General features: G+C 37.1%; 1 protein-coding gene across 2 annotated transcripts; it reads left to right on the forward strand.

The window, feature by feature from the left end:
* The first annotated feature begins 18 nt into the window (after positions 1–18).
* LOC127658903 (RNA-binding protein 44-like) lies at positions 19–21,124 on the forward strand. 2 transcript variants are annotated; one of them, XM_052148463.1, is made up of 18 exons: positions 19–3,188; positions 5,300–5,354; positions 10,312–10,418; positions 10,514–10,588; positions 10,678–10,747; positions 12,474–12,592; positions 12,684–13,621; positions 13,705–13,766; positions 15,141–15,323; positions 15,499–15,664; positions 15,749–15,789; positions 18,735–18,810; positions 18,915–18,987; positions 19,086–19,220; positions 19,403–19,473; positions 19,581–19,654; positions 20,275–20,506; positions 20,743–21,124. In XM_052148463.1, exons 2-18 carry the CDS (start codon positions 5,344–5,346, stop codon positions 21,019–21,021), a joined length of 2,712 nt encoding a protein of 903 aa, XP_052004423.1. In that variant the 5' UTR covers positions 19–3,188; positions 5,300–5,343; the 3' UTR covers positions 21,022–21,124. The 2 variants fall into 2 exon arrangements, with proteins under 2 accessions (XP_052004423.1, XP_052004422.1); XM_052148462.1 differs by lacking the exon at positions 19–3,188 and adding an exon at positions 4,419–4,712.
* The last annotated feature ends 760 nt before the right edge of the window (positions 21,125–21,884 follow it).

Below are 21,884 nucleotides of genomic sequence, written 5' to 3' on the forward strand. Positions count from 1 at the left end.
AGTATTTAGCCTTTTTTATTCTTTCTGGTTAGAATTATTTTAATTTTTTGCTACAGTTTTACATTTGTATGCATCAAGCAGGAGTTTTCAGAGCCTTGCATGCAATAAGGTAAAAAAAAAAAATCTCAAGTTGACAACAGACCACTGCTTCATTTTGCATGATGTACTCAACGATCAGCTGTCCACTTACATATCGCTCTAAGCTGGACAAAAGAAGAAATTGTGGAGTTCTCTGCATTTTTTTTTTTTTTTTTTAAAGATGAACTTATATATTTTTGCAAAATCTGCATTTATTTGATTTTTATTGTATAAGCTGTGTAGTTCTGCCTGTAACCGATACTGTATGTATGTTTTAAATGGATATCTGCGTTGCAGCAACTGCACACCAGTGGTTACCGGACACCTTTTCCTGGTGGGTTCGAGAGCAGTGCCTTTTAAAATGAGAGGTGCAGCTTATTCATTAACAGTTTCTCATGGAATGAGGGGCTTGTCTCAACCTCCACCATAGAAGGTTTGTCTGCACTTGTACAGGCTTAACATTGTCCTCTCACAATGTGTACCTTACACTGCTGAGTTTATAATCTGTACTGGGTACAATAAACTGTCCTTCTGCTTCACTTGCACTCTGGTGGTTAAACATTTCTTCATTTACGTCTCACATGGAAAAATGGAAGGTTGTCCAAAATGTTTTAGCTACTATTATTTGTTAAGATATTATTTTTTTATGTGAGAAACATAAAGTCCTTCTTGGATGAGCTGGTAGATAATGGCTGGCAATTGCTTTTATGCACTGAATCTGAAACTGTATTCAGTATCGATTGTCCTCTATTCAGTTAAAGGCGTTTTGCTGTCCCAGGGGCTGCGCTGCCCTTTTATCCGAGCTTTAGCTGGTTAGCTGATGTGTGTGTCTGCTCCTATGTTCATGCTTTAGACCTCCATCTATGATTATTTAATCACTTCTTAGCTTCGTATGGCTGGGTTAGCAACCTGTCTGAGACCATACCTTGCACTTATGTCAAAACATCTACCGCTTAAATGATTTATCCAAACACATTTATGAACTTATGTATTGTTTGCGCACACTACTGTGCCCTAACGTTTTTCTTAAAGCTGCATAAATACATTAGTGTCTAGTTGGGATCAAATATTTCAAATAAAAGGACATAATTTACCAGTTTAATGTCTAGCATGGTACATTGACTGTTCAGGCACACTTGAGCCTCAACAGCTAGATGGCTGGTCGTAATTTGAGAAGTGCACTATAATTTCCTATGTCGATAGCTTGACCAGACCTGATCCATATCCTGAAACTTGATTCTTACAATGAGTGCAAATCTCAAGCATTTATAGCTGCACAGAAAACACTGCATATGCAATTTTGTTTAAATAAGCCTTTTTAATTATATGTGCTTAGTCTAATCTCAGACCTCTCCCCCACACTGAACCATTTGACTTGCCTTTATGAAATTCAACCAGCAAATGAAAAAGGAGATGATCGATTTGAGGTTAATCCAATGTTTGATCACCGTGGCAAAATTCCTTTTCTGTTCAAGAAAGCCACTTAACCTTTGAACCCACCTACTTCACAGTAAATAACTCTTCAGTCAACACAATAATTGTATTTCTAGCCAACTTGAATAATAACTGACTAATGCAACAAGCAATTTATGTCTTCGTGCAAAATAGTTAATGGGTTCAATCAACATATATTTTGTGGTATGCTGATGACCGTTTTAGTGAAGTATTGATTTCACTTAGCAAACGGACAGCTAGTGTATACCATTTGCTTAGGCTATGTCTTTTAGTAATGGAGCTCAAGATGTGGTGACATAATTTATTTTGCGTCGTAAGCAGCTTTCTATCTGTTGAGACACAGACAATGGAGAAATTAAATGTGATTACATCATCTAATGAATAACCTTTACTTTCCCACTTATTGCCTGACCTTTCTTTAGTTCCAAACGCTGATCATTCCGAGCAAACCAATCATTTGGTTCATTTATTTATATTGACATGTTTGGAATGATCAGTTAATTTCCATGTATTCATTTATTGACTTTTTTTGCATTGTTCTAAAATCAATATAAATGAACAGCAAAAATATTATACTGTAGCAGATTAATTGGTAACACTATACAAAAAGGTTTAATGTGTTAACATTAAATAATGTATTATTCATTAACATGATCAGTATATACCTACAAGGCAATATTTATTAAATAGCTTTAAATAAATATAATTCGAAATTAAAAGTTAACCAAGTCAAATACATGCTGTAAAAGTATTGTTCATTGTTAGTTTGTGTTAACTATTTCGTAAACCAATGGCGACGTAAACAACCTTATTGTAAAGTGTTACTGGTTAATTAAGAAGGCCACAACAGGGGAAATGTGCACCTACATGTAGGCCTACTTGCTTTTTAATATTTCACAGATTAATTCTATATAAGTAAAGTAAGATACAGCAAAACGCTATCAACAGGGAAACAACACAAATGTCACGGGCCATGGTACAGTGATTTGGTCATAAAACAGCTTTATTTATAAAGGCATAGACTATTTAAGTGATCTTTTTGGATCTAGATAGAAATTATAATGACTTTGCCTAGACATAAGTTTCCTGTTGTTTATAAGGAATTGTTTACTGTAAAATGTAATATCTGGTGGTCTTGTTCAATTAATGAGAAATCATGTATCATTTGGAGAGATTATGAAGACTGAACATGAGTTTTTAGTGGATCGTATAAGTATCTATAACCAAAAATGCAGTAAAAAGCTAATTAGAAATGTTTTTCATTTAAGAAAATGAATCACCCCCAGGGGGTTTAGTTTATATTCACTAATAGAAAATATTAATTGGAAAAAAGAATGGCTTCTGCCATATAAATTCTGTTCTGAAATAAAGTCAGAGAAGTACACCTTAAAAATGTACATAAAATACATCCTACTAATGACATCATCTCTAAATTTGAAATTGGAATTATTTACATTTAAATTGCAACTTTTGTGGTGAATCTTGAGTCAGTAAACCATCGTATCTCAACGTGTCCCCTTACTTTTAAATTTTGGGTTGATTTAACTGAAAACTGTTAATGAATAAGCTGCACCTCTCATTTTAAAACGCACTGCTCTCGAATCCACCAGGAAAGGGTGTCCGGCAACCACTGGTGTACAGTCACTGCAACCCAGGTATCAATTTAAATGTTTAATTAAATGTTTTGTTTTAAAAACTATACACAAGTTTGCTTTAACATTATGTGATGTAATATGTTACTTTTTCATTGTTATCAAAACATAGAATATACACTGTAGGTAATGTGATTATATTCTTGGCAAAATATTGTATTCATAAATGCAAATTCTCATCAGATGTACCCAAGATCGAGATTTTTATGCATGACTTTGCTTGTTTAATATTGGCCTTAAGAATAGTGAACAACAAAAAAGTATGTAAGTAACTCTATGATGAATTACTAAACACATCTTAATGTATCTACATATTATTCTGTTCTCTGTTTTCAATTTTTTTTTTTATGTTTAATATTATTGTCTTTATTCTTGTTGGACATTAATTGTTTTGCTTCTGTCATCCTCTGTATTATTGACATTCTGCAAATGTAATCAAATAAATTAACAGCATTAAGTGAGTTCACGCATCGTGCTCTGTGTGCCCTCTAGTGGACACTGGACAGACTAAGAACTTTATTTACAAATCAAGTTCACCGGCGGGAACTGCATACTAGACCTATGGGAATATATATAATTATAGGTAACTATATCTCAAAATTTATATTAACTAACAACTAAATAGCCAGCAGTTTACAGGTTGAATTTCAGTATCAGAGAAGCTCTACCTAAAATAAATGGTAGTTACTGGTAGTTGGCCAGGCGAGCCGTTTATAAATTGGATTAATTTTCAACTTACAGATCGATAAACGGAGTGCATTTCGTAACGGCCGCTTGAGGACTCAGAAGGTTTCACTTTATGATTTGTACCAAAGTATTGTTTTTATATCTTTGAATACTCTTACCAGACAGCTACTTTCCAAACTGATTTTAGCCAACCGCTGATTGCTGTCATCTCAGTGCAGTAGTGAACGTTCAAATGGGCTATTCAAAATAATTTACTTAATAACTGTTATGTATTATAGTTGTTGTAAATTATAATAAAACATATTAAAATAATTGTTTTTAATGTATTATGTTTAATGTATAATTAATCATATTATTGTATTTTTTTTCTTTCGTTCCGAATATACGTGTAAATGTATAAAAACGTCATCAGATCATTTAATATATTATTGATTGTTATTGTACCTTTTCCCTATCTATTTTACGTGTCAATCTATCAGACATTTTTCACCAGGCGGTTATTTGGCGCCTGCTGCTCTTCAAACGTCGCGCGCAGCTGCAGCCTCGCGCAAGGAGAGAACGCATGAACAGAGTTGGAGATTCGCTAAGCTCTATCATCAATAAAATTCACACACATATAGCCTAACCCACTTCTTCTCGAATAGGATATTTTAAAGTTGCTATCGAGGTCCATTCAAACGTGGTCGTGTGTCTTTCAGAACATGTGGTTTCCTCCACCTGTTGTTGTACCGTTTGTTTTTGAGACGCATTCAAACACTTGTGAAGATAGTTCTGCCAGAACGATGTGGCACATAATTCCCTTTGACCAACGCTCGTTTTTTGCAGTGAATCAGACGATTGGTAAGTTACACAGTCAAACCAAATGGTAAATCATAGCCTTTTGGTTTTTTTTCAGCGTTTCTCCTGTTGAAATTAAATTGTGTGCTCACCAAGTTGACAATGGACAACTTTTGTTTTAGAGCTTTAATTATTGTTGATTAATTTAAAATACTCGAAGGAGAGAAAAAAAACTGTTAATCTCATCAAGACATTTTCAAAAACCTGTTCGTTTACACACACACACACACATACACACACACACACACACATATATATATATATATATATAAGAAATCCATGTATTATTTTTTTATTTGACCCTATCTAAAATCAGTTGTGCAATGAAAACCCCCTTGTTGCATAATAACATGCATAAAGTGTTCCAAGGGCATGGTGAGAGCATCCTTACAGAAACATGAATACATCTCACAGACATTATACAGATAAAAATAACATAATTCTAATCAGAGTTATAAGAAATGAAAATGTCATTAAGCCCCATCACATGAACATTTTAGCACATGGTTAGGGTAGAAAAGCTATATTTTGCCAAATTAGCCAGTTTCTGTGTTTGTGGTCTTTTGACTCTGGCTGAATTTCTTCTCAAGGCTTTCGTAACGATCCACCGAATGCTGAGGATGGAAGGAAGTTTATGTTGAACAGGTAATAGAATGGTTGAACAAATTGATTGCCTTGTCACAAAGTTTTTGTGTTTTATATATAACCATATTATTTTTAGTTTTACAGTTATATTAATTGGATACATAGTGATGTATGGATTTAAGAAACTGAACTTATATAAATTTATGATAATATATTTCATTGTCTCTTGCTTAATGGCATAGTTCACCCAAAAATGAAAAGTCTCATTATTTACTCACCCTCATGTTGCTTCAAAACCCAAATTACTTTTTCTACTGTGGAGAACAAACTGAAATGGTTTTCACTCCGAGCCAAAAATAAGTTCTAAACAGCTGAGCAACAACATACTGTTCGCGAACATTCAGAAACTGCCACGCTGCTGGGGAAGGTGTTCAGAGATGCATTTAAATATCAAGACAACATTCAAGATTATATGTAAAACATCAACTATTGTGACATTAAAATGTGATATCATTGAATTGCCTCATCATGCCTCATTCTATGAATATGATTTACATGAGATCAGTAATAGAAGCTGTTTTAACCACTGAATAATTTAAAAGTAAATTATATGCAGTATATAATGTGTAATTTGTAATGTTTGCCTTTTGTAAACATGGCACTAAAAGCTATAATCCATATGCAGCCATAAAATGTGCGGATTACACTCGTACTACTGCAAAGATGGGTGTATAAAAGAGAGTTAATGGGTACAACACAAACTAAAAATTATGTGAGGCATATTTGATTTGGGCAGATGTTTGAATGGCTTTCAGTTGTAGATGGCACATGAGTGAAACAGCAATTCAAACAAAAGAATGAATGGGTACTTAAGAGTATTTGAGTAGATTTGATTACTTTTGTAGACCAATGAAACAAAAACAAAAATTTGCATGACATGTTCATGGAAAATATCTATACTCGAATGATGTAGGTAAATTTGTACCAGCTCACTATTAAATCTGCACACCATTGAGTTCATGTTGACTAAACTTAACTGATTAAATGGGAATTAGTTGTCTGCCTCAAAGTAGGTGGACCTCCAGGTCACACCTACCAATGATGTAGACCAATGGCAGTAAGTTGTTTAGCAGCTGTTAAGAAATTTTTCTGAATGTTCACTTTGGCGAGCTGTTACGAACCACTGTAAACAAAAGTTTTGGACAGATTTTGTTCTAAATTACATCTCACTTTTGAATCACACACGCTTTGAATCAGTAGCCACTTTTCCACCATGGTGCTACAGCTGGGCAAAATGACGATATATATTGTGGTGACAATTTAAAGTGTCAATCGATAGAGATTTTGCTCTATTTTGTTGGGCTGCACAATTAATTTAAAAACAAACTGCGATTATGATTATGGCTGCCACGAATATGTAATGGTGAAAACTGACGATTACGGCATTCAATTTAAGTCCTCTCCGGTTGCGTCATTGGTTCTGTTTACAATTGCACAAACTCTGGAAATTAAATAACATCCATTTGTGATCAAAGTGCCACCACTGTGACAAATATGAAGCTAAATATGATCTAATGGTGATCTTACATGAACAAGATCATCATTGAAGATCTAAAGGGACACCCAAACTGAAGCACTAGGCGTTTGCTTAATTTATGTCATGTAATTTAATCTTTTAATCAACATTAATAATGGTGATTAAAATATTAAGGGAAATAATCTGCAATTATGATTTTTGTCAGAATTGTGCAGCTCTAAAATGGTGTCGCTATATGTAAATATCCATGTGTGCAGTGAGGGCCTATCTATCAGTTGGCAGGGCTTCACGTGAGACCGGAAATTTAAGAAACATGAATAGTGTGTTTTTATGGCATTCAAAAGATTTCAGCAGCTGTCCAAGCAAATTAATTAACATTCATCTTGCATTTGGCACTTCATTAGTGCTTAATAGGCTTGTCATCTGCCACATACATCTGTGTTTCATGAGTGTTGCATGTACTTTCTCTGGAGAATGCCAGTGCGCATGAGTCCAGCAGGATTCTCAATATTTACAGGAGAGAAAAGAGCGGGATCACTCGTGCCACTTGCTAATTTTTGACCCAGGAAAAACCCTCAGAAAAAACCCTCCACAGAATGGGACGGCACCCAAACAAGTCAGGAAAATGAAGAGGAGCTTCTTATTAAAACGGGTGTGACATTGGGGGCCTGGGTAGCTCAGCGAGTATTGACAATGACTAACACCCCTTGAGTCACAAATTCGAATCCAGGGCATGCTGAGTGACTCCTGCCAGGTCTCCTAAGATACTAAATTGGCACAGTTCCTAGGGAGGCTAGAGTCACATGGGGTAACCTCCTCGTGGTCATGATTAGGGGTTCTTGCTCTCAATGGGTTGTGTGGCAAGTTGTGCATGGATCTCGGAGAGTAGCATGAGCCTTCACATGCTGGGAGTCTCCGTGGTGTCATGCAAAGCGAGCCACGTGATTAAATGCACGGACTGATGGTCTCAGAAGCTAAGGCAACTGGGACTTGTCTTCCACCACCTGCATTGAGGTGAGTAACCGTGCCACCACGAGGACCTACTAAGTAGTGGGAATTGGGCATTACAAATTGGGAGAAGAAGTGTTAAAAAAATTATAATTCCAGAAATGATGAGGAACAAGGTGATTGAAATACATCTGTCTATGAAGGGTTGAAAAGCTATTTCAAAAGCTCTGGGACGCCAAAGAACCACAGTGAGAGCCATTATCTCCAAATGGAGAAAACTTGGCACAGTAGTGAACCTTCCCTGAAGTGGCCGACCTTTCAAAATTCCTCCAAGAGCACAGCAACGACTGATCCAGGAAGTCACTAAAAAGCCAAGGTCAACATCCAAGGAACTGCAGGCCTCTCGCATCAATAAAGGTCCCTGTTCATGACTCCACTATCATAAAGACACTGGCCAAAAATGCCATCCATGAAAGATTGGTGAGGTAAAAACCACTGCTAACCCAGAACAATAAGGCTCATATGAATAAGACTCAAAAGTGTAACTTTATGGAAGACAAGGGACTTGTTGCATCTGATGTAAATCAAACACAGAATTCCACAAAAAGAACATCATACCTATGGTCAAGCATGATGGTGGTAGTGTGATGGTGTGGAGATGCTTTGGTGCTTCAGGGCCATGGCAACTTGCAATAATTGAGGGAAACATTAATTCTGCTCTCTATCAGAAAATCCTAAAGGAGTATGTCCGGTCTTCAGTCCGTGAGTTGAAGCTCTGCTGGATTATGCAGCAAGACAATGATCCAAAGCATAGGAGTAAGTCCACCTCTGAGTGGCTCAAAAGAAGCTTAATTAAAGTTTTGGAGTGGCCTAGTCAATGTCCTGACTTGAACCTGGTTGAGATGCTGTGGCAGGACCTTAAATGGACAGTTCATGCTTGAAAACCCTCCAATATGGCTGAAATAAAGTAGTTCTGCAAGGAAGAATTGGCCAAAATTCCATCACAGCCTTATGAAGGACCGACCTCCAGTTAATGATAGTGTTTGTTGCAGTTGTTGCTGTTACAAGTGGCACATCCAGCTATGAAGTTTTAGAGGGCAGTTAGTTTTTCACATGGGATATATAGGTGTTGGATAACTTTTTTGCTTAAAAAAAATACACACACACACACACACACTACCGGTCAAAAATTTTGGGTCACTTACTCCATCCATCCATCCATCTTCAACCGCTTATCCGAAGTCGGGTCGCGGGTGCAGCTGCTCCAGCAGGGGGCCCCAAACTTCCCTATCCCGAGCCACATTAACCAGCTCTGACTGGGCGACCCCGAGGCGTTCCCAGGCCAGTGTGGAGATGTAATCTCTCCACCTAGTCCTGGGTCTTCCCCGAGGCCTCCTCCCAGCTGGACGTGCCTGAAACACCTCCCTTGGGAGGCGGCCAGGGGGCATCCTTACCAGATGCCCAAACCACCTCAACTGACTCATTTCAAAGCAAAGGAGGGTCACTTACTCATTCTTTATTATTATTTTTCACATTTAAGGATAACAGTAAAATCATCAAAACTATGGAAGAACAGAAATGGAATTGTGTTGAGACTAAAAAAAAATCAAAAATAAATGAAAACTGTTATATTTGAGCATATTCAAAGTGGCCACCCTTTGCATAGAATTTGTAAAAACATACTCTTGACATTTTCTCAACCAGCTTCTTGAGGTATTACTCTGGGATGCTTTTTAAACAGTATTGAAGGAGTTCCCATCAATTTTGGCCACTTATTAGCTTCTTTTCTTTATTATTCGGCACAAGTCCTCCATTTTCAAAAACTTTAGTTTTGTAATGAAATAAATGAATATGTTGGCACAATTATATTTTTGTCTACAAAACTAATTTCAAACATTTAAGCATACACCTTCAAATCAAAAGGTTTTTATGATCATGAGAAACATTTCAGTCAAGTGACCCCAAACTTCTGAATGGCAGTGTATATTTGAAAACTGTATATTGTGTTTACTCTGGTTGCCTTTCAACCAAGAAGTAGGCAAATACTTTTTCACAGCATTGTAGGCATTACAATATTGTTTTTTAATTCAGTATATTAACAATTTGTATTGATTTTCCAACATAAATGTATAGTATCATAATGTATATCATTGTGAAAATTACTCTTATGATATAAGATTTTGGTCCTTTCGCCCACCCCTACATCAGGCCAAGCGGTTCTTGTTGCAGAACCTTGCCGTTTATGTATCGATCCGGGCTTGTTGGCATGGTTACAGTTTTCTTTATCCACTGTGGTGCTGCAAAATCAGGATTAGAATAGATTGGCTGGCCAAGTGACCAGTCATCTTGAACACATGCTAACCATGCTGAGAATTCAGGGTCAGGAAAATTTTGTAATCAAATCGCAACGAACCGTGCTTAAATGGTAATGCTACTGGACACAGTCCTCACGACGCTCAAAACCATTTGGTCCAATGGTGAAAAAGCACTTCATTGTACTTTGAACTAACACTGTACCTGCTTATATTATAGGTCATTGTTTGAGCTTCTCTGGGTAAATCATTTCCTGGAGCTCACCGATCCAAAGCTGCTTGGATGGTACCTTGCCTTACCAGTGGAGGACAGGGCATCAATACAACGTAAATAATTTTGCCATTAATAATTGAAAATATATGGGCAAGAAGTAAAACATGTTTTGTCTTGAAGTAACAAAGTTTTGTTTTCTCATCTACAGGAGATGGAGGGTTTTTGCAGTTTTTAAAGAGACACCCTGCACTCGAAATAGCCAGAAAGTTTGTTTACATAAAACGTAAGTTCAGTTGGTAAAATATTACAGATGTTTCTGCTGTCAGACCAAACATTATATATACTGTGTATCTATAATGTTTTTCAATTTAGATCAAATCAGAGGAAACCTCATTGCCCCTAAAACAACTCCTACATCAACTGAAATGTCATCAAACCTCAAGTAGGACCTTAATTTTAAGTTTCTATTTAAAGTTTCAAGAATGCAGTCTTTCTGGGGCTGCATTAATCATACAGGTGAAACTCGAAAAATTAGAATATCGTGCAAAAGTTCATTAATTTCAGTAATTCAACTTAAAAGGTGAAACTATTATATTATATAGACTCATTACAAGCAAAGTAAGATATTTCAAGCCTTTATTTGATATAATTTTGATGATTATGGCTTACAGCTTATGAAAACCCCAAATTCAGAATCTCAGAAAATTAGAATATTACATGGAATCAATAAAAAAAAAAGGATTTTAAATACAGAAATGTCGGCCCTCTGAAAAGTATAATCATGCATATGTACTCAGTACTTGGTTTGGGCCCCTTTTGCATTAATTACTGCCTCAGTGCGGCGTGGCATGGATGCTATCAGCCTGTGGCACTGCTGAGGTGTTATGGAAGACCAAGATGCTTCAATAGCGGCCTTCAGCTCTTCTGCATTGTTTGGTCTCATGTCTCTCATCTTTCTCTTGGCAATGCCCCCATAGATTCTCTATGGGGTTCAGGTCAGGCAAGTTTGCTGGCCAATCAAGCACAGTAATACCATGGTCATTGAACCAGGTTTTGGTACTTTTGGCAGTGTGGGCAGGTGCCAAGTCCTGCTGGAAAATGAAGTCAGCATCTCCATAAAGCTTGTCTGCTGAAGGAAGCATGAAGTGCTCTAAAATGTCCCGGTAGACGGCTGCGTTGACTCTGGACTTAATAAAGCACAGTGGACCAACACCAGCCGATGACATGGCTCCCCAAACCAACACAGACTGTGGAAACTTCACACTGGACTTCAAGCATCTTGGATTGTGTGCCTCTCCATTCTTCCTCCAGACTCTGGGACCTTGGTTTCCAAATGAGATGCAAAATTTGCTCTCATCAGAAAAGAGGACTTTGGACCACTGAGCAACAGACCAGTTCTTTTTTTCTTTAGCCCAGGTAAGACGTTTGACATTTGAAGCCCATGTCCAGGACCCGTCTGTGTGTGGTGGCTCTTGATGCAGTAACTCCAGCCTCAGTCCACTTCTTGTGAAGCTCCCCACACATTTGAATGGCCTTTTCCTGACAATCCTCTCCAGGCTACGGTCATCCCTGCTGCTTGTGCACCTTTTTCTTCCACACTTTTCCCTTCCACTTAACTTTCTATTAATGTGCTTTGATACAGCACTTTGAGAACATCCAACTTCTTTTGCAATTACCTTTTGAGGCTTTCCCTCCTTGTGGAGGGTGTCAATGATGGTTTTCTGTACAACTGTCAGGTCAGCAGTCTTCCCCATGATTGTGAATTCAACTGAACCAGACTGAGAGACCATTTAAAGGCTCAGGAACCCTTTGCAGGTGTTTAGCTGATTAGAGTGTGACACTTTGAGCCTACAATACTGAACCTTTTCACAATATTCTAATTTTCTGAGACTCTGAATTTGGGGTTTTCATAAGCTGTAAACCATAATCATCAAAATTATATCAAATAAAGGCTTGAAATATCTTACTTTGCTTGTAATGAGTCTATATAATATATTAGTTTCACCTTTTAAGTTGAATTACTGAAATTAATGAACTTTTGCACGATATTCTAATTTTTCGAGTTTCACCTGTACTGTTAACCAAACTGTTTATAATAGTGCTCCTTCTAAATAAATATTTGTTAATAATAAACTCACTCCATAAGATGTTATGTGGTTGTGTTACAGGTCAAGGTACCCAAAATTGTATGGTGTGTCTCGGTGTCAAAATTGTGGAACCAGTTGTCCATTTGGTATAAAGAAGTGTAGCCGTTGTGGTATACATATTCAAATTTCAGAGGAGTCAGGTGAGAGGTGATGTTCAAGTCATGACATACTGTATGCTTACGAAAAATCACCAGCAACTAGTGCACTGTTTTGTTTTTTTACTTGTTGAAGATGAAAGACAACTTGAGCTCCTCCCAAACAGAGTGAGAGAAGAGCTGAATATCATTACTGCCAAAAGTGGTGTTTCAGAGACAGATCTTCAGAATACCTCAACTAGAATCTCCCAGAGATCTTATCATGGTCCTCCTCCTACCCATAAATCAGTGTGCAATCCCCAGACTCGGTGCCTGTCTCAGCTGTGGGAGGAAGTAGAGAAAAGTAAGGACACTAAACGTTTTAAAGACTCAACAGCCCAGGCAAGCTTCTCCCTTGATATGGAGCTGGAAATGCAGAGTCTGGCTCAGAAGAATGACTATACCCAAAGTCACCTATCACATGTGGAATTGGAATGTGATGCAGATCAGGAAACACAGACAGAATACTACAGTTTCAGTAGCTTTGGAGTAGACTACAATGAATGGAGTGAAAACAGCCAGAACATGGAGGCAGGCTACAATGACTCAATAATGGCCACCAAAGGCAGTACAGAACCCTCAGAAATGACCATGGCCAGTGCTGCAAACTCCACTGATGGTTTCTCTAGTCTCTGCAATTCTTTCGAACTGGCTGATAATTCAGGAGACCATTATGAGGGTTTAGAAAATAAGAATGTGTTAAGAAATGGACAACAGATTGAGGAAAATCACAGAGAGATCAATGTAGGGTCTGCACTCAAATCCACTTCAAGTGTACAGTGCGGTGCTTCTTGTGCTCCTGCCTTTTCGAACCAAACAGTGGATGCATGTGGTGATTTCAGGGCCTGTTTTACATCTACATGTGCAACAGAAGTTTGTCAGCTCCCCCAAGAGAAAGCCTGCAGAGATGTTGCCACTGACACAGAGCCACTTACTGTCAGCTATGAGAAAGACACACAGACCATACAAAAGTCCATATCTGAAAAAAGTACCATTACTGAGATCTACATGTCTGACTTGGATATTCTGACAGAGGTATCATTTTCAACTTATAAAGGGAATGCTTGGGTCTTTTCAAATTAGCTTTTTATAATGTGGAGGTAAAATCTGACTCGTAGGAATTCATACAACTAAAGGAGATGGAGAAGGAGCTGAAACAGCTGAAGAATAGAAAGGAAAGGTAATGTGTTTAACATATTTTCAGACTCCTCTGTTTACCAAAGTCATTCCTTCATACTGTAGAAATACAATAAGTGGCTAGTTTAGGCTATGTTTTGAATGGAATTCGTTTTACTGAATACTGTGCAATATACATGTATACTGGACACTGCCTAGTATGCTATAAAAAAAATTGTGAAACAGTGGGTGTAAATTTTTTTTATTAAGTATATGTTGAAATGAAGATTAATAAATGCTGTAAAATAGGGGTGTAACGGTTCACTCATTTCATGATTCGGTTTGGTTCATCATACTGAGCTCACAGTTAGGTTCAATTTGCGATTCTTTAAACTAAGCCTGAATCAAGAAAAGTTAAGTTTGAAAGTATTTTTATTATGGTTCAAACAAATTGAAATTGCTTTGTTTTTAAAAGTGCTATATGATCCATCAGAGATGTACTTTGATAAAAAATCAGCCTAGAACAGGGCAATGGTTTCACCAAATGGAAATAATAGATAATAATTAGCTTTGCTGAAAATATGGTATAATGTTAGATACATGTGCTGCGTACACACTGTCACTGATGGCATACATTTAAAATATTTTAAATTAAAGCTGGACTTTTCTAAAATAGTATTGTCTCTGATTAAATCTAAATATTATTTTCAAAAATGCCCATTTAATGGAAATACATGCTTATCCAGTTTAATAATATCCCTACAGCAAACCCTCCTGAAATGTACTGATGAAATCCAATCAGACATGACATTTGACTTAGCATAGCATTACTATGCATACTCAGCATTATACTGTATATAGTAGATTAATATCACTATCATTATCACCACTATTAGTGGCACTATCATTAAACCACTGTAAACTTATTGTGGGGGGCACAGTGCGTATAGTCCAATTTTTTAACAACTGTGTATCGTGCCACGATACACCTTTGCTAGTTCATGCTAGTTGTTAACAAATGGAACATTATTTTAAAGTGTTACCAAAAAATGTCTTAACTTTTGGCAGCTTAATTAAATCCAGAAAGATATTTAACATTCTTTTATTCAGATTAGCTTCCACAAAATGGTTGCTAGACTTCCTGGGGTCCACATAAATGACGAATTGTGCATAAAACATAGGATACCAAACATTTAAACAAAAAGAAATAAAAGTGCAATAATAGCAAAATAAAATTTAAAAACTTTTGTGACAGTAATTACTTCCGGTTCGTTTGTCACGCAGAAATTGGAAAAATCAAGTCATGCCCATTGCATTGTTGGATATATATAGTGGTATGCTATTTGGAACATAGCTAGAGTTTTTATTTAGGCTAGTACATATTTTTAAATTTCCTTCTAGAAGTATCTAGTCGAGTTGCATGTGCATGTCTTTTCAGGCCCAGTTCTGACTTTGCTGAAAAGGGTGGTGTTGACCCATGCCGCAGAGTTTGTTGGTTTGACTGTAGCTTGCGGGCGAGACGGGCAGATCTGCATCTTTTGGCCCTTCAGTTCCTCATGTGCCAACAGCACTGCTTGAAATGTTATTTCACCTCCCCACTGGGTGAAAGTCCTCATCAGGGGTAAGAGAGAGATTAGGAAGGAGCAAAAATCCTCAAAATGTTTAAGTAAATAGTCAACTTTTCTTAATGCTGTTAAATTTGTATTACGACCGTTGAATCTAATGGTTATAAAGCATCCTGTCTTGATTTAATTTCAACTGTAAAAATAAATAAATAAAAATTGGATGTTCCTCAGGACTGAGGCACTGCCTGACATCATGACAGAAATGTTGAATACACTAGAGAAAGATTATCATGAGATGAGGAGACAGATTCTGGCAGGTATTCCTCTGGATCACCTTAAGCCCCTGTCGGTAGACTCTGAAAAGATAATCACTGGGACATACTACAGCCCAGCATCGGTATGACAGTTCTTAAAATATTTTTCTCAAAAGATTTGGGAATGTATTAAAGTATTAGTGGTAATTATTAATCTCTTGTTTTAGGTGCTTAAGGCCCATATAGACTTATATGGCTGCGAAGAAAGGTAGGTGGTCATGAAATCTTTCAAATAAACGTTATTGAAATATGTGTTTTCATAAAATGGATGGTTCTGTCCCTGGATGCTAATTAGTCAATACAGCTTTCCACCTGTGCTAAAATGCACGATACTGAATACATACTACTATTACGTAAACACTTGTGCACTATTGTAAATATGAATGCACAGCAGCACCCATATAATAACGTTCTGTTATTGTTGCCAGGGACTAAATTAGCGAATGATGCTGCCAACGATTTTGCTTCTGTGGAATATTCTGTGTTCAATACAATTTATGGTATTATGCCATTGTTGATAACCACCAAAATGTGTTTTTTACCTGTTCCTCCTTTTCTTAAAAAAAGCATAACTCTGGGTTACAGTGAGGCACTTACAATGGAAGTGAATGGGGCCAAACCGTAAATGTTAAAATACTACTTGTTTCAGAAGTGTAGCCACAAGATGTAAACAATATGCATGTTAACATGTTTCTAGTGTGATAAAATTGCATACTAACCTTTTCTGTGTAAGGTTATATCTAATTTGACAACTTTGTTGCCATGACGACATATTACTGTAAACCATGTAATTCTGCAAAAACACAGAACAATTTTGTAAATCAAATAGCACACAAGTTTTAGAATTAATGCAATATAAAATTGTGAAACAGTACGCTGTTAAATACAATGACTGCAGACCAGGACTATAGGGCTGTATTTTCCTTAGAAATCCTAAATTCACTGCATTATCACATTGAGAATCAATAGGTGCGTTCAAAAGGTTGAAAATGTTGCTTTCAAAGGCTGTATATGGAGTTGGGATGAAAATAAGTTGCATTTCAAACTGTTCTGAGACCAGTGCAATCAGATAGCACAATGGATGTTAAGTCATTCACTTAATGGGAGCATCTTGTAACTTTCTACGCAGTTAAATGCATACACTCCAAACTTGCAAAAGTTTGGTTTCAAGCTGCAGATGATGTTTGAACCACTCAACATTTTTGGCAGACATGGGACAATGGTAATCAGTAAATGCGTAGATTCAGAATTTATAATGTATAATTTTATTTTAACATTGTTGGCAGTGATTGGACAATGCTGGCCATTACTTTGAATTAGACTTAATTATGCTAATTTCTGATTGGTAAAATGCTTTAGCATTATCACTTGTTTATTTAATTGTGCAATGAACATGGAAATTTTGCTTCCAAAGTATAAAAAAAACAGTGTTAACAAGTCAAATAATTTTTATATCTACACTCACCTAAAGGATTATTAGGAACACCTGTTCAATTTCTCATTAATGCAATTATCTAATCAACCAATCACATGGCAGTTGCTTCAATGCATTTAGGGGTGTGGTCCTGGTCAAGACAATCTCCTGAACTCCAAACTGAATGTCAGAATGGGAAAGAAAGGTGATTTAAGCAATTTTGAGCGTGGCATGGTTGTTGGTGCCAGACGGGCCGGTCTGAGTATTTCACAATCTGCTCAGTTACTGGGATTTTGACGCACAACCATTTCTAGGGTTACAAAGAATGGTGTGAAAAGGGAAAAACATCCAGTATGCGGCAGTCCTGTGGGCGAAAATGCCTTGTTGATGCTAGAGGTCAGAGGAGAATGGGCCAACTGATTCAAGCTGATAGAAGAGCAACTTTGCCTGAAATAACCACTCGTTACAACCGAGGTATGCAGCAAAGCATTTGTGAAGCCACAACACACACATCCTTGAGGCGGATGGACTACAACAGCAGAAGACCCCACCGGGTACCAATCATCTCCACTACAAATAGGAAAAAGATGCTACAATTTGCAAGAGCTCACCAAAATTGGATAGTTGAAGACTGGAAAAATTATGCCTGGTCTGATGAGTCTCGATTTCTGTTGAGACATTCAGATGGTAGAGTCAGAATTTGGTGTAAACAGAATGAGAACATGGATCCATCATGCCTTGTTACCACTGTGCAGGCTGGTGGTGGTGGTGTAATGGTGTGGGGGATGTTTTCTTGGCACACTTTAGGCCCCTTAATGCCAATTGGGCATCGTTTAAATGCCACGGCCTGCCTGAGTATTGTTTCTGACCATGTCCATCCCTTTATGGCCACCATGTACCCATCCTCTGATGGCTACTTCCAGCAGGATAATGCACCATGTCACAAAGGTCGAATCATTTCAAATTGGTTTCTTGAACATGACAATGAGTTCACTGTACTAAAATGGCCCCCACAGTCACCAGATCTCAACCCAATAGAGCATCTTTGGGATGTGGTGGAACGGGAGCTTTGTGCCCTGGATGTGCATCCCACAAATCTCCATCAACTGCAAGATGCTATCCTATCAATATGGGCCAACATTTCTAAAGAATGCTTTCAGCACCTTGTTGAATCAATGCCACGTAGAATTAAGGCAGTTCTGAAGGCGAAAGGGGGTCAAACACAGTATTAGTATGGTGTTCCTAATAATCCTTTAGGTGAGTGTATAGTTTTTATTTGTGCTTTTCCCAGTACATGTTGTTCCAAAGCAGCTTTACAGAAAATCAGCAGTAATCTCTATAACATTTTAAAAACATGAATAACCAACACTGCTGGAAACATAATAAACAATCTGATAATAATCTGACTTTCTATAGCTTGGTATTATTTAAAACTTATTCCCAATGTCCCCATATGAGGACATACGTTTTTAAGAAAACCATTGCTACTCAAAAAAATAATAATATTAACTTAACTATATAATTATAATTTGTATTAATTAGTTTTAAAAAGTTTTAAAGAAAATGTGTTTTCTTTAATATTTTTATGAAAATGTGTGTCCTTTTAATATTTTTAAGCAATAATGTTATATAGGCAATTAGATCGCTATATAATAACAGTCAGTCTCTTGTACATTATTGCTTAAATATATGACCTCATACATGTTCAGAAATACTAAATATTCTGTAATTCTATACAGTGCTCTTGCAAATGTGGTGGATGAAGAATGTAAAGCGATGAGGGCACCTTTTAGTCCAGTCACTGACACCACTCAGGTAGATGTATTTTTATATTGGATCAGGAATTGTAACTGCAGTATATTTTTTTCTGTTAAATTAAGATCAGCCGTGTGCATATGTCCTCTCTTGCTACTGAATAGGATGAACCCCAAGATGACAGCAGCAAGAAAGACAGAGCTGTGGTCATCCTGAACAAGCAGCCAGTTGCCTTCAGTAAGATGTAGCCTGGTACAATTCATAGATTAAAATTGAAAAAAAAAAAACAGAGACAAATTAATTTTCAAGAGTGTTCTTTGTTTTTGCTATGGTAGTTGCCATCAAGGATCTAAATTGCAGTGAAACTTGGTTTGATGCAGAGGAGGAACTTGGGTCTCCCAATCAAGATGGAAAGATGAAGAAACAGAGAGAGGAGAGGGAAAGTATAAACTACAAAATGAACCAAAAAGGTAGCCGTTATTGAAATATTGAATGACAAGGACATCTGATGAATCTCCTTTTCAGCAACGCTCTTAAGTTCTGAATTTAAACAAGTGCTGATGCAAACTGGACTGTTACAATTGGGGGAATGGGCCTCATCATAGCTGGCTGAGTTTTAGTTAGATGACTAATATTTGTTACTACTTCACAGGGACTGATGAGAATGAATCAAACGAAAGCTCACTCTTGTGTGTTACTTGTTTGCCAAGTAATTTAACTGAGGTAAGGTCCAATAAAGATGATGCGTGTACTGTAAGTGAAAACTCTCCAGTTTAGTTATTGGCCTCTAGAGGGCAGCAACAGCCACTAATATTTTTTATTTTCTGTAGCATGAAGTGCTGCTGTGGTTTGAGAAGTATAATGCCACAAGTGTTTGCATCTCCACTTTCAGCAACAATATCCGGTAATTAATCTCTTGTTTTTTTTTTCTTTTAACTTGCGCATTTGGTGCAAAGGCTGAGACTCGTAAGTGGTTCAAGGTTGTAATGTATTAATCAACACTATCACTATTTTATTGGGCTACATGTATTCAATATAATTTCTGAGCACATTCTCAGCTTATATTTGATAAAGGAATGTTTTTTTTTTTTTTTTACAACATGACACCTTTACCTTTGCACTCAACAGAATCTTAGTAAATGTTATCAACTGTGTGAACGCACTCAGTGGGTGAAACTTTGTATTTTAACTACAATTATTGTGTGTAAAAAAATAAAAATAAATTAAATGGGGCAGTTTCCTGAAGTTTAAAACATGGGCATATTGCATGCAATACCAGTAAGCTTATATCCACCTTGCTGATACATATAGTAGTATGCTTACAGTCCAAACCCAAGTTGTAATGGACACCAACATTTACATTAAATTGACAGCAGCAGTTGTGTGGCTGCACTGTCAATGTTTTGTTATTTCTTTACATGGCTCTAATATTTATATAATTTTTGTTGTAATGCAGAATACCATTTCTGATTTTCAAACAATTATAGATATTAAAACAGTTTATTATACTCCATGTGTATCTAGGGCAGCTATTGTTTATCTCAAGAACCCAACTGATGCCAAGGCAGCTGTGAAAGATCTAAATGGGTGTTGCCTCCAAGGTCACACTGTTCAAGTACAACAACTCTGTGGACCTGCCTCAACTGATCCTAAGCTAAGTGATCAGTCTCACAACACATCAGAAACCCATAAAACAGAACCTGCAGGTGATAGACCAAAAATGAAGGGTGTTTTACATTACAAGTCATCACAAAGAGTAAGTATGAATTTGCAGCAGGCTTTTTGGACAGCGTTATATGTCCAAAAATAGTTAATTAACAGTTTTAGGAAGTTTTTATTTTTTATTAGGATATACAATATTTAAAATGCAGTTTACCAGGTTATAATTTAGAGGTAGACACATTTTATAATTACAACTTATTTAAGTGGTTTGTAATAACAGACATTATATTTTCTGTTCTGAACATCTTTCACTCTTTTGCTTTGACTTAGGGACCGCGCTGTAGTGTGGACAGGTTGACCAATGTATGCGACTCACCCACAGCCTCTGGCACCTGTGTGCCACAGCATTACGCCACCATGGGAAGCTATGACACAATCATGGCCCGCCTGGCGGAACTCCACCCAAACATAAGCCGCCAGAGGATCATAGATGCCATGATGGTACTGCGGGCCAAGCATCAGGGCTGTCTCAGTGGCCTCCCATTGAGATCTATAGTGGACATGACCTCAGAGCTTCTCACAAAGACCTCTATGCCCAAATGTATTTGAATTTGAGTTTGAGCAGCAGTTAAGGGGATGGTTCAACCAAAAAAAAGAAGTCTCATAATTTACTCACCCTCATTCCATCCCAGATGTGTATGAGTTTTACTGCTGAACACAATGAACATTTTTAGAAGAACATCTATGCTCTGTTGGTCCATACAATGTGTGTGAATGGTGACCAAAACTTTGAAGCTCCAAAGGCACATAATGGCTTCATAAAACGAATCCATACAACTCCAGTGGTTAATCCATGTCTTCATAAGTGATATGATAGATGTGAGTGAGAAAAAGATAAATATTTATGTACTTTTTTACTTTAAATTCTTCTCCCAGTGCATTAGGTGGTGATATACATGAAGAATGCAAATCACCAAAACAAAACCACTCTTAGAAGAGTGCTTCGGAAAGTGACAGTGGACAGTTATAATAAAAAAGGACTTAAATATTGGTCTGTTTCTTGCCCACACCTATCCTATAACTTCTGAAGACATGGATTTAACCACTGGAGTTATATGGGTTTGTTTTATGTAGCCATTATGTGCCTTTGGAGCTTCAAAGTTTTGGTCACCATTCACACACATTGTATGGACCAACAGAGCTGAGATGCTCCTCTAAAAGTCTTCATTTTGTGTTTATCGGAAGAAAAAGTCATACACATCTGGAATGGCATGAGGATGAGTAGATAATGAGTGCATTTTTATTTTTGTGTGAACTGTTCTTTTTAAAGACTGACCAGTTGAGTTGTGTTCAGTTGTCAGTTCCATTTCAGGCACTTGCGTTTCTGCCTTTTATTTTATGTACAACCATATGGTTCGGATTCATTGTTTGTGACACTTTCTCTGAGTGAACTCACATCTTGCAAATGGACA

This window comes from Xyrauchen texanus, chromosome 18 (genome assembly GCF_025860055.1).
Source record: "Xyrauchen texanus isolate HMW12.3.18 chromosome 18, RBS_HiC_50CHRs, whole genome shotgun sequence".
NCBI classification, from domain to species: domain Eukaryota; kingdom Metazoa; phylum Chordata; class Actinopteri; order Cypriniformes; family Catostomidae; genus Xyrauchen; species Xyrauchen texanus.